The following is a 12,193-nucleotide window of genomic DNA, read 5'->3' on the forward strand; positions in this document are numbered from 1 at the left end:
TAGTTCAATTCTTTGAACTGTTTTCTTTTTTGCTTCTCTTGATTAGAAAGCAGAGAAATTAAAAGAACAAGAGGAGCCAAGGCCATGATATTGGTTTATATGAAGATGAATATTTTTTATTTTCAAATTGCATAAGAGGAAGTAGATCGAAAGTTTAATTCTTCTAGTGAGTGTGAAAATTGAATCTCTTCTCATGAATATGAGAATAAAGTGTTTTATCTATCATTATATTTACAAACCCTCAAACCGTTTGAAGTGTATTATAACTTTATAAATGATAATGAAAATACATTTTCAAAATGTACTTATATAATAGAATACATATAATTTACTTATAAATATGTGGCAATAAATGTGAATTCTTGTAAAGTCAATAGAATGCATATCATAAAAATGGGTAACTTTCAAATGTTTGGGCCCTAAGGGAGTCTAAAAGCTCGGGTCAAATTTTGTTTAATCCGTTTAGGATTTAGTGTTTTAGGTTTGGTTGTAGAGTTTAAGGAGTAAGAGTTTCTATATCCCAAATGATAAATTCATGTTGAGAAAAAATTATTAGAATAGTTTGGGTGTTCGAACGAGAGAAAAACTTTGCTATAACAGTATATACATCTTTTCTCTTACTATAAGTGGTCACAAAATTTGCGTGTGAGAATGTATTAATACAAGTGTATACTTTAGTCTCGTCCAAATGGACACTCTCATGCACCTGCATGCAAACTCATTCACACATGAGCTTATCCTATCGGTATACTCTAAATTTTTGTTTTATTAATATTTGAACAAAAAATGTTTTTAGAAGTGTTTAATCAAATTATTAAAAATGAGACTTAGAGTTCAGTTCATTTTATGAGTTGTTCTCAGTTCAATTAATTAAATTCTTTTATTTTTATTTTTTGATGGCTTTATGTTAGGTTTTAATTCATAAATTTTAGACTCGGAGTTAAAACCTAACATGCATACTTTACAAAGCCTACTCTATATCGTAGGAGGGAAAATACCTTCCAAAACGGAAAATGACTTTATTATAAATTAAAATTATTTTTTTATAAATTAAATTATTTTTATTATGAATTAAATTTTTTTTATAAATTATTATATTTTAAAATAAATTTTTTATAAATTTAAAAACACTCTCGATCTTTATCTAAAAATTATTTTTAAAAAAAATCAAAATTTAATTATCTCTTATCAAAACACTCCCTAAGTCACTAATAACTTAAAAAATTGCTGTTTCTAAATTCTAACAAAAAAAATCCTGAAAATTACTGTTGAGAAAATAAACAAATAAACAAATAAACATATAAGATTAATTTCTTTATCAAATTTCGTGCACACCCCGGCACCCCGCAATTCGTGCGCTTGGCTTTCTTTATGAGAAACGATGCACCGACTCACTGCCATGGCACGTGCGCACGTGACCCCTTAATCTCCCTTATTCTTTTTCTCAGTCTCACCTTTGCCAATTACTATTCTTTAAGTGCAAGTGTGAGTAGAGCACCGTCCCAAAATTTCAACTCCAGGGGCATTGTTTTGACTCAAAAGACAATATTACCCATTCTCTTGGCAACATAAAAATGAAATTATTAAAATTTATTGATTGTGAATTGAGGGGCAAATTTGAAATTTTGATTACCTTGGTTATGAAGAAAGGGAGTGCTCAAAATGTTTAAGCCCTTATTATACTTGTGACCGTACGATATTTATTATGATTACTCTATGCTTGTTCTTACAAACTGACATAACAACAATATCATATTGTCTTAAAATATTAATCCAAATCTAAGCATCAGTATCCACCTCATCACCTTTGACTGGTAAAGATGCTGTGCCATCCCATTGTTTTGGTTATCCTTCATCATTGATATTTGAAAAGTTATTAAGCAATTTTGGCCCAAAAAAAAAAAGTTATTAAGCAATGTTGGGTAACTTTTGTCGGCAAATTGATTTACCTTCATATACATTATTAACTTATAAGTTATCCAATAACTTAAATTTTTAGAATTAAATAATTATTTTTTATCAGAAGCGAAAGTACTTTTAAATTTGAAATATAACTTACTTTCTTTCTGATTTCATAAAATTTTGAATTTGAAATCTTCAATCTTCATCTTCACTTATTTGTTAACTTATAATATGAGGTTATACTCATGTTGTTTATATATTTATTTGTCTCTATATATGTGATGAGATTGCACACAAAATAGAGTAATAACTTGATATATATTGTTCATTCATTTTTAAACAGTCTACATTTTTTTATTTTAGTTAGCAAGTACCTAACTAGGATGTAACAGATATGTGTAATATACATAGATAGCCCAATTCAAGAAGCAAGAAAAAAGAGAGAAAAAACAAGAAAGAACAACCATGGCTTTGTCCTATACGCCTAGTTAGTCCAAATGCAAGCTAGCTAACTGGCAAACTCCAGCTTCAGAGCACATATAGGAGGCTTAGGAGCCCAATGTAGGTGAAATTGAAATTGAAACTTTTCCCAAGCATAAAGTTCAATTCAGTACTATTCACTATTCAAATTCACCGATATTTTCTGCTTAATCAGTGGCTTAAAGTGAAATTGCATTACAGCAAAATCATTAATGATGTCTCTTAGACTCTTACCACTTACCAGTACCACCCAAAATTAACTTTTTGAAATTTTTTTTGGTAAGGGCTCTTCTCATCTTTTCTATGCTTCCCTTTTCCTTTTTTTTGTTGTTGTCGTCGTCTATTGTGCAGTAATTTTCTACACACAGTTAATGGTGTAATGATAGGCCTATAATTTTGACATTATACAAGAAAAGTTTGATATGATGCTGAAATGTGGTTGGCTAATGTAGCATCATCAAATATATATGTATTAATAGATTACCAATAATGCTAATTGTCTCACATTTTTTTTCCACATCTGTATTTTATCTGATGTGTCATTATTTTACTGGAAGGATATATATTTTTTTTTTTAGGTTTTATTTTTTAATTTTTAGTGTCCAATGTATGAATCCCATGTAAGATGGTATAAAATTATGGTATAAAAATGTGGTAAGTATAGCATTACTGATAAATTACATACACAGCTTTAGTCCATTTAACAAAGATTTTCTTGTCTTAATTGTAATTATTTTTTCCTTTTTCATTAAGCCATAAAATCCTTACAAAAATGGGTTGTTGGGAGCTCAGTTGTTTGACCGAACCAATTCACATGTTTAAGCAGCATGGTAAAATATTAAGTCAAGTAAAGCTTTTTTACAAGAGGTGTATACGTTTTATATGATTATATCTAACTCTTTTATCACTAAATAATGTGAAATTTGACACAAAAAAAGAAAAAAATAATGTCATAAAAAAGATATACAACGAGCTGTTTACACTCATGATAATGAAACAAAATTTCGGTTAAAAATAGAGGAATGAGAAATGCTAGCTACTTTATTTCTTTTTTGGTTAATTTTACATTGTAATATCATGATTAGAACAATTCATTTTATAGATTTCTTTTTTAAAATCTTATATGTAAGAAATTAACTGAATGAAAAATTGTTGAGTTATTTAATTATTATCAAATTAATAGATGATTTTGATAATATTCATTGTATATTTATTTAATAATAATTAAATGACTTAATAATTTTCAATTTGACGTTAATTATTAATTTATGAATGTTTTTTGAATTTTAATTTAAAAGAATTTTTGAAGAGATAACTTTTAGAGGGTGATTTCGAAAAATTACCGAGAAACGACGATCCTAAGAGAGGGGTAAAATGGTAATTGGAGTATTAAAGATGACAGCCACACAAGCTCCTTTTACTTTTTCCCACGCACAGCACAACACAACACTCTATCTCTCACTGTTGTGCTTTGCAAGAGACAGAGGAGGAGGATAAAAGCTGACCCCACTGGTTTTTCAATGCCTAAATACTTACAACAGCAAAAGCCCCCCAAAACCCCCACTTTCTACTCCCTCTCCTTTTTACCTCTTCAACTCTGTCAAGAATACCAAACCTGACTACTTGGGACAAAACAAGAACAGTAATTAGTAAAGAAAGAGGAGGAGGAGAGAAGGTTGCTATTGCCTATTGCTAACCAAAATATATAAAAATAAAATAAATAAACTCGAGAGAGAGAGAGAGAGAGAGAGAGAGAGAGAGAGAGAGAGGGTGTGCTTTGTGGTGGTTAAGCAATGTGCAGGTGCCAAAGAAGATAAAAATAATTTGAGTTCAGTTCAGAAGAAGAAGAGTAGTGGGCTGGCTAGCTAGTAGCAGTGTTTCAGTTTCAGACATAGATAGATAGATAGATAGATGTGACTCACAGAGAGAAGGTAGAAAAAGGAGAAAGAGTGGTGGTCTAAAAATTGGCCAGGTGAAAGAAGAAAAGAAAAAAAAAAGTCATAGAGAGAGAGAGAGAGAAAGAGAGAGATAGAGATGGTGGGCTCAGGAGGAACAGATAGGAGCAAAGAAGCTGTTGGGATGATGGCCCTTCATGAGGCCCTCAGAAGCGTCTGTCTCAACACAGACTGGACTTACTCTGTCTTCTGGACCATCCGTCCTCGCCCGTATGTCCCCTTCTCCCTCTCTCTCTCTCTGCTGTTGTTGATCTCTGTCTCTAGCTTTGGACACTTTAATTTCAAGCTGTTTCTTTTTGGGGGTCTTCATGAATTTTATTTTTACTGTTGCAGGAGAGTCAGAGGTGGTAATGGCTGCAAGGTTGGGGATGATAATGGAAGCTTGTAAGTATATATGGTTGCAAAAGTGTTTATTTGAAGTTTGAACTGCTAAGCTCAACTTAATTAGCTTTGTAATTCAATATTTCTACTGTTTTCCCTTTGCTTCTCTTAGAAGCAGAGTGAAAACCAGAGGAGCTGACTTGAAGATGAGTTTTTAGTGTTTTATGACTTTGTAAATGAGTCAAATGACAGTAAGAAATGTTTTTTTTTTTTTTTTTTTCTAATTCTTTTTTTATAAATTTGGTGAAGGATGTTGATGTGGGAAGATGGGTTTTGCCGAGGAAGAGTTTCAGATTGTCTGGAAGATATTGATGGAGAAGATCCTGTCAGAAAAGCCTTCAGCAAAATGTCCATTCAGCTGTATAATTATGGAGAAGGGTGGGTACTGGGTATGTGTTTTTTTGTTGTGGTTTATCTCTCTCCCTCTCTCTCTCTCTATGACAATCTTGTAGGACATAAAGTATGGAGTTTTATGGGAAATACAGTCTTGTAAGTGTGCTCTGACTAGTTGCATTGGTCCTAAACAGGTTGATGGGGAAGGTTGCATCTGATAAGTGCCACAAATGGGTCTTCAAAGAACCCACAGAGTGTGAACCCAATATCTCCAACTACTGGCAAAGTTCCTTTGATGCTGTATGTAATAAAAGCCACATATTTAATTATTTATTTGTCAAAGTACACAAACTGGAACTAGCACAACTCTCTGCTTAAATGGTATTTATTAATAATTGATGGTAACCTTCCCTTTTTGATGCTATTTATTGCAGCTCCCTCCTGAATGGACTGATCAGTTTGAGTCAGGCATTCAGGTCAGCACACAAACAGTTAACTGTTCCTATTATTGGTCCCATTGTTTAGGAATTTTATTTCCTGGGTGTTCTTAGTTTTTTTAAACAGTTAATTTATTTCACCAGACAATTGCTGTAATTCAAGCTGGCCATGGGCTTCTGCAATTGGGCTCCTGCAAGATTGTGAGTCCTAGCTTTAATACTTGCTTTTATGTTATATGAAAAAATGTCCCACTGACTATTACAAGGACATGACCAATATACTTCATCAGATACCTGAAGACCTTCATTTTGTGCTAAGAATGAGGCACACCTTTGAATCTCTAGGCTACCAATCTGGTTTCTACCTCTCCCAGCTGTTTTCTTCAACCAGGAACAACTCTTCCTCCTCAGTACTTCCTTCAAAGCAGTCCCCAATTCCGATCCGCCCTCCTCCTCCTCTCTTCAATTGGGCTCAAAGGCCTCTTCCATCTGCCAATTCTATGCAGCTGCCTTCACCCAATTTTCAAAACTCTGCAGCCAGACTTGGATACCCTCAACCTAATAAAGATGAGACCCATATGTTTCTGCTGCCTCATTCAGCAGAAACCCAAATGGGAGACATGATGGGAGAGCATGAAAACGATATTAAATGGCCAAATGGGTTGTCTTTCTTCAATGCCCTCACCGGAAGGACCGATGATGCAAAGCTTCTGTTCAACCCAGATAGCTTGGGAAACAAGGCAGATGAAAATCACCACCACAACAACCCAAATCCAAATTCAGATGCCTCAAATAATCCCAATGAGTTCTTGAGCTTGGACTGCCATCCGGATAGCAGTGCAAGGAAAAACATGGAGAACAAGTACAAGCGGAGCTTTACTTTGCCTGCAAGAATGACTTCATCGTCTTCAACTTCAGTGGACCATCATCACCATCATCAGCAGCACCAACCTGTGGGGTATCGGAATTCTGAAGCTGGTATGTACTCTGATGTCATGGAGACCTTCTTAGAGTGAAATGCGAAGGACTAGTTGTATTAGAGGGACAGTGGGGTGAGAGGAGTTGTATCTAGGAAAAGCTTTTGAGCTCCTTTGCTGCTTATACTCCTCTGTTTGGTTTCATATGCTCTCAGCTCTTTATATCTTTGTGTTTCTTTCTACCAGTTAATGAGACTTAGTTATTGACCATTTGTACTTGCAGTTCATCCAAGAAGATTTTTTTTTTTTCAATTTTCCCCCCCAAATGTCACTAAAATCATGGAATATTAAATATAAAAATATGACATCAAGAAAAGCAACAAAATAGTTTTAAGGTGGTTCAACTAATCAAGCTTACATCAGTTCCCAGCTACAATGGGCTTGCACAAATCCATAATGTTACCCAAAATGGATTTGTATTTGAGTCTTTGACACTATGACCAATAGTATTTGAGTCATCCCCACACACGTACTTATAGTTGGTGGTGCGGTGGTGAAACCCCTCTTTCTCTATCTCTTTCTTTTATTTGATTGATGGCTTTATTACATTTTATTCACCTAAATTTTATGGTTGATTTCACTTTACCACCTAAAAAAAATTGTGTCAATTTATCATTTAAATTAAAAATTTGTTACAATGTATCACTTATGCTCATTTTGTCTAAACTTTTGTTTAAAATAAGGGTGTTTTAGTTTTTTTCAAGTTAGTTTTCTATTGTGTAAAAGCGGGTAAAGTGTAAAAAAACATTTTTTCCTAACAATAGAAACTTGAAAAGACCCAAACACCATTATTTTTGACAAAAGTTTAGACAAAATGAGCCAAAGGTGGTACATTACAATAAATTTTTAATTCAGGCAATAAATTTGCAAAATTTGTTTTTTAAGTGGTGAAGTAAGATTAACTTTAAAGTTCAGATGGATAAAATATAAAAAAGCCTTGATTGTTTTAGTTTTTATTTTTTACAATTTTGTTAGAATTATTTTACTATGTAGAGGTTATAGTCCAAAACTTTAGGTTTAGGGTGTCCGTCAAAGAGTTTTTAGCCCAAAGCCTAATATGGCCTCAACAACCCAGGCCCAATCAAAGTGGTGTATGTTTTCTTATTTTTTTGATCAGACAAGTGGTGTATGTTTAAATATTCGTAACATATTTTATCTGACCGTAATATTACATGGTGTGTGACGAATACTAACACTTATTATAATTTAAATTGATTAGTCACAACGTGGTCATCAAGTGTTGTTTTTCTTTCTGGAAGATATACGAATGATTGGGAGATTAACAATTTAACATGCTTGAATTTTAAAATTTATCTCATGCGATCGAATTTGTTTAATTTATGAAATAATTATCCTCTAAGTTTAAGATTAACGCTTGCTCTGAATTTGAAATAACTATCAAACACATTATGACAACAAAATCATTATCAACAAGCCCATGTCTTCTCTTCTCTGGTACTCAACGTTCCCAGAATATATACACCTTTTCCTTTCTTCAAAGTTCAAAGCCAAAAGCCAAAGCTCCAAAGCTCAAAGCTCAAAGCTACCCAGTTAATTACGTTTCTTCTAAAAACCCACATAATTAATAAACAAACTAAACAAATTAAATTACAAAAATTAACAACAACAAAAAAAAATCATTGTAACTTCACATTAATCCCATCTGCCTTTACATGATGATCATGCTCATGAGTAGTTTTCTTGGACGGTTCCATTGCGTGGCACTTTCTGCAGGCCGAAACCAGCCACCGGAAAAATCTCCGGCCAAATCTCCGCCTGACCACCCCCGTCTTCACCTGGTGGCGCCGCCCTTGTTTCTTCCCCTTGATGGGTTTTTCTTTCTCTGCAATTTGGTCCACCGCCTTCTTCCGTGACGTGTCGCGACTCAAAGCCGCCGCTGGCAAAGGCGTTATGAACTGCCATCTCTGAGAAGACCCATAAACTTGAGAAGCTGTTTTGTATCTATCCGATCTGCCCATGAACGACGTCGTTTTGGTTTGGTACACCAACTTCCTCTCGGAGTTGTCGCTGGAGCTGGTCCTGGCGCTGCTGGTGGCGCTGCAGCTGCTGCTCCTGCTGTTGGTGCTGTTGCTTCTGGAGGACATGAGAGAGTCCTTGCTGCTAATGCTGTTTGTTCGGCTTGTTTTACGTGAATTATCGAAGACGATGTTGATGTTGTTGTTGGTGTAATTGCTTGGTTGAAGAGGGAAAGCGTGAGGCAGGAGCCTGCCATTGAAGAAGAGATGGTCGGCTGGAGAGTCCTTGCAGGGGTCGCTGCTGGAGGCTGAGTCCGGGGTCAAGCACCCGAACTCAAAGTCCGAGTCTTGCTCCTCCGCCGGAGTGCTCGGAAACGAGAATGTGTCGCCGGAGGTGCTCTTTTTCCGGCGGGTTTCCATGGATGGTTTGTGGTGGTGGTGGGGGTTTGTGTAATGAGAGGTTGCATGGGGGAACATTGTTATATTTATAAGAAGCTTTAATTTCATGGGGGGGACACGTGGAGTGATCGGGACCCTTTGTTGGGTGGTAGGATTTGGTGCTGTGAATGATGAAGTCCTACTTGCCAACTCAATACAATTGGTGGGGTTGCAATAACACTCGATAGTCTCATAGTGCGGGATGCTAGCTTCAAGGAAGTGTGTCGAATCATAAATGATGTTAGTGAGGTTTAGCACTTTTAGTCAACATACAACCCACATTGTATAGAATGGCCCACAATAGTTATTAATGACCGTGACGAACTTAGAAATTTTTCTTCATAAGGTGTGATAAGAAAAAAATAATACAAGTCTCAGTCTCTTTGACACAATTGTCCAGCAACTATACCCCATCCTTAAAAAAAATGTTAAAGTAACACTGGGTTGTTACTTGTTAGCTAATTTAATGTGTAAAAAAATGTTGAATGAGGTCAACTGCCTTCATATGAATCAATCACTATTAAACGAGTATGATCTCCCTGAATATGAGTATGTTAACCAAAATTACTTCATTAGATAATGTAATAGACTTTTATATATATATATATATACCAATATCACATTTACTCATCGTAATAATAATTACTTTTCTTATATATATGTTACTTATATGAAATGTCTTTTATTTTTATTTTTTTATTTTATCAAATATGCAATTATTAACACGACCAGTAAACATGGTACATACAAAGATAAATCAAACCGCCAGAAATGATTCGTCCTTGGTACCATGTAGGGTAGGACCAATGGAGCGGCTAATACATTTAATCAAGAGGTTAGTAGATCAAAATTGTTGATTATCTTGTATCTTGGACACAAGATAGAAAATCTTAGAAACATATATAAAAATGAATACTCCAAAACCCTTGTTTGTTTATTCCTAACCCAATGGATTCCCCTTTAACCTTTGTCCACTTGCTTTTGTTTTTGGTTCAAGACACATCCCCCCAAAAATACTTCTTCCATATTTAAAGCAGAAAGGGGTTGTGATCGGGAGAGAAAGAAGCGACAATATATGATAACAAGCATATTGGGTTGTCTGGGCTTTTACAAAACCGAGCAATGATGGAATCACCAAGCATACATAACATAACATAGCATAGCCTTCTTTGTGCTGTTGAAGCAAAGGCTCCTCCTCCCTTCCCTAGTGACTTGAAGAGAGAGTGGAAGCTAGTTTATGGAGGAATTTGATCAAACACTTTGATTACTCTCAAACATGGAGACAAAGTGGCTCTTAGAAAATTCTTTGGTCTCCTATTTGGGTTTCTGTGGAGAAACCCATGGGCCCATTTCAGCTCATCATGCTGTTGGGACCACAGGTCAGCCAGATTTAGTCCTCCCTCCACCCCACACACACTGACACACACACACAAAGCAATGCATTTGCTACTCTTCATTCCTTGGATGATACTCTAATTATGCAATGTGGTAGGTCCATATATACTATTCCTTGATGAGTGGCTATTTTAGTTCTTTTTCTTGAGCTTAGGTTAGGTACCAAGTGGTTTTGAGTAAAAAAAAAAAAAAAACAGGAAAGTACCAAGTGATTTTGCTTTGTTGCTTTGATTTCAAAACTCTTTGTAAGCTGTGTTGGGTAGCATCTAGCCATTGTACTAGTTAGATTGACTCTTCGATCACTAAATATACAATTCATACCTATAGTCTAGCAAAAGGCATTACCCTATACACACAACTTTCTCCTCAAGCAACTAGAGTTTTCTATTTTGCTCTTTAAAAAAATCATTAGGGAGAGGCATCTTCAAAAGATTAAAGCATTCCTAAGGTCCATTTGAGGTAACAGTGCACATTGGAATAGTATTTTGGGCTCGGGTAACTTGCCCGGCCCAGGTATGATTTGACATGGTGGCATCGGTTGAATTCAAAATCCAAAATCTAAGTGGTCTTCTAGTCCCACACCAGTGGGCTTATAGGCCCAATTTCACGTTATACTATCACTCCTTTTAAATATGCCCCTATTATTTGGACCATGGACCCGAATTCCACCAAAACAAAACACAAACCTCAAGTTCAGACCCTACACATGATTTGATATGTCTTGAGAGGACTTGATGTATTATGAACAAAATTTAAAAGTCTCAACTTCCAACACATCCACATGTATTGCATGTGGCATACATTTTACTTGATTTAGAAAACAGGAAGTCAATAAGTGGCCAAAAATAAAAGAAAACAGAAAGTCAATAGTGTATAATTATAACTCTATATAAAATAAAATGTTGTATTGCTCATTTAAAATATGTTACTATGTTACCTACCATGTAATCCTTACGTGCGTGTCATCCATGCAAACGACCCACTTACACACTTTTTTTTTTTTTTGATAAAACCCAATTACCCACTTTGGCTAGTACTGTGGACCAGACTGCTAGAGGTGGCTGTTATATGCGCAGGACACTACTTGGGTCACCTCTTGGAGGTCACCATTCCCTTCAAAATAACAATTTCGGTAATAACGGTGCATGATCGAAATCGTTCACTTTTTAGATCACATATTTAGATCATCTTTGCAAAAAATCAACTCAATCGGAAATCGTTTGATTATATAACTGTTGTTGATTAAATAGAAAAAATCTACGATTTGGTCAAAAAATCACTCTTTAATTGAAAACCATCAATTTTTTCTACTTAATTGACAATAGTTATATAATCAAACGATTTTCGATTGATTTAATTTTTTGTAGAGATGATCTATAATAGGTGATCTAAAAAGTGAACGGTTCCGATCATGCGCCGACATTACCGAAATTGTTATTTTGGGAGAATGGGTAATCTTAGGATACCCCAAGGGGTGACCCAAATATTTTCCATATGGGTATGTGTGATTTTAAATTCGTATGTCTGATTCAAGTTCGTGTTATAAAAGTCTCCTTCATTTTTTAAGGAGATGGTTCTACCTAAAAGAAAAAAAAATTACTTAAAAGTATCTAAGGTATCATAATGATAATGATGATATATATGTTTGATACTAATTTTATTTATTTATTTATTATTTATATTTAATTTGTTATATTATATTTATTTTTATGTAAAAAAATAGTCACCAACCCAATAAATTAATTTAATACACAAAAACTGATTTTCGATTACCAAAAAAAAAAAATTAGTCAACTCAAATTCAGTAAGTTCATGTTAAATCGGTGTCATATAAAATTTTGTCACCTCTGGAGCGCCACTACCTACGTATTTACCATTATCCTAATCATCAAAAAAGGAAAAGAAAAGTATTTATTGTG

At 34.6% G+C, this 12,193-nt stretch overlaps 2 protein-coding genes across 3 annotated transcripts; one reads left to right on the top strand and one right to left on the bottom strand.

Moving 5' to 3' along the window:
- The first annotated feature begins 4,165 nt into the window (after positions 1-4,165).
- LOC147298002 (Serine/threonine-protein kinase WNK (With No Lysine)-like protein) lies at positions 4,166-6,717 on the top strand. 2 transcript variants are annotated; one of them, XM_086253680.1, is made up of 7 exons: positions 4,166-4,547; positions 4,671-4,721; positions 4,968-5,096; positions 5,246-5,351; positions 5,486-5,527; positions 5,633-5,689; positions 5,779-6,717. In XM_086253680.1, the coding sequence occupies exons 1-7, from the start codon at positions 4,417-4,419 to the stop codon at positions 6,502-6,504; spliced, it is 1,242 nt and encodes a 413-aa protein (XP_086109806.1). In that variant the 5' UTR covers positions 4,166-4,416; the 3' UTR covers positions 6,505-6,717. The 2 variants fall into 2 exon arrangements, with proteins under 2 accessions (XP_086109806.1, XP_086109814.1); XM_086253688.1 differs by lacking the exons at positions 4,166-4,547; positions 4,671-4,721 and having other exon boundaries at positions 4,979-5,107.
- A 1,204-nt stretch (positions 6,718-7,921) lies between these two features.
- Positions 7,922-8,861, bottom strand: LOC147298003 (uncharacterized). Its single transcript, XM_086229835.1, has one exon. It carries the CDS (start codon positions 8,859-8,861, stop codon positions 8,103-8,105), a length of 759 nt encoding a protein of 252 aa, XP_086085961.1. The 3' UTR covers positions 7,922-8,102.
- Positions 8,862-12,193: the final 3,332 nt, after the last annotated feature.

This window comes from Dryas octopetala, chromosome 1 (genome assembly GCF_963921425.1).
Source record: "Dryas octopetala chromosome 1, drDryOcto1.1, whole genome shotgun sequence".
Classification (NCBI taxonomy): Eukaryota; Viridiplantae; Streptophyta; class Magnoliopsida; order Rosales; family Rosaceae; genus Dryas; species Dryas octopetala.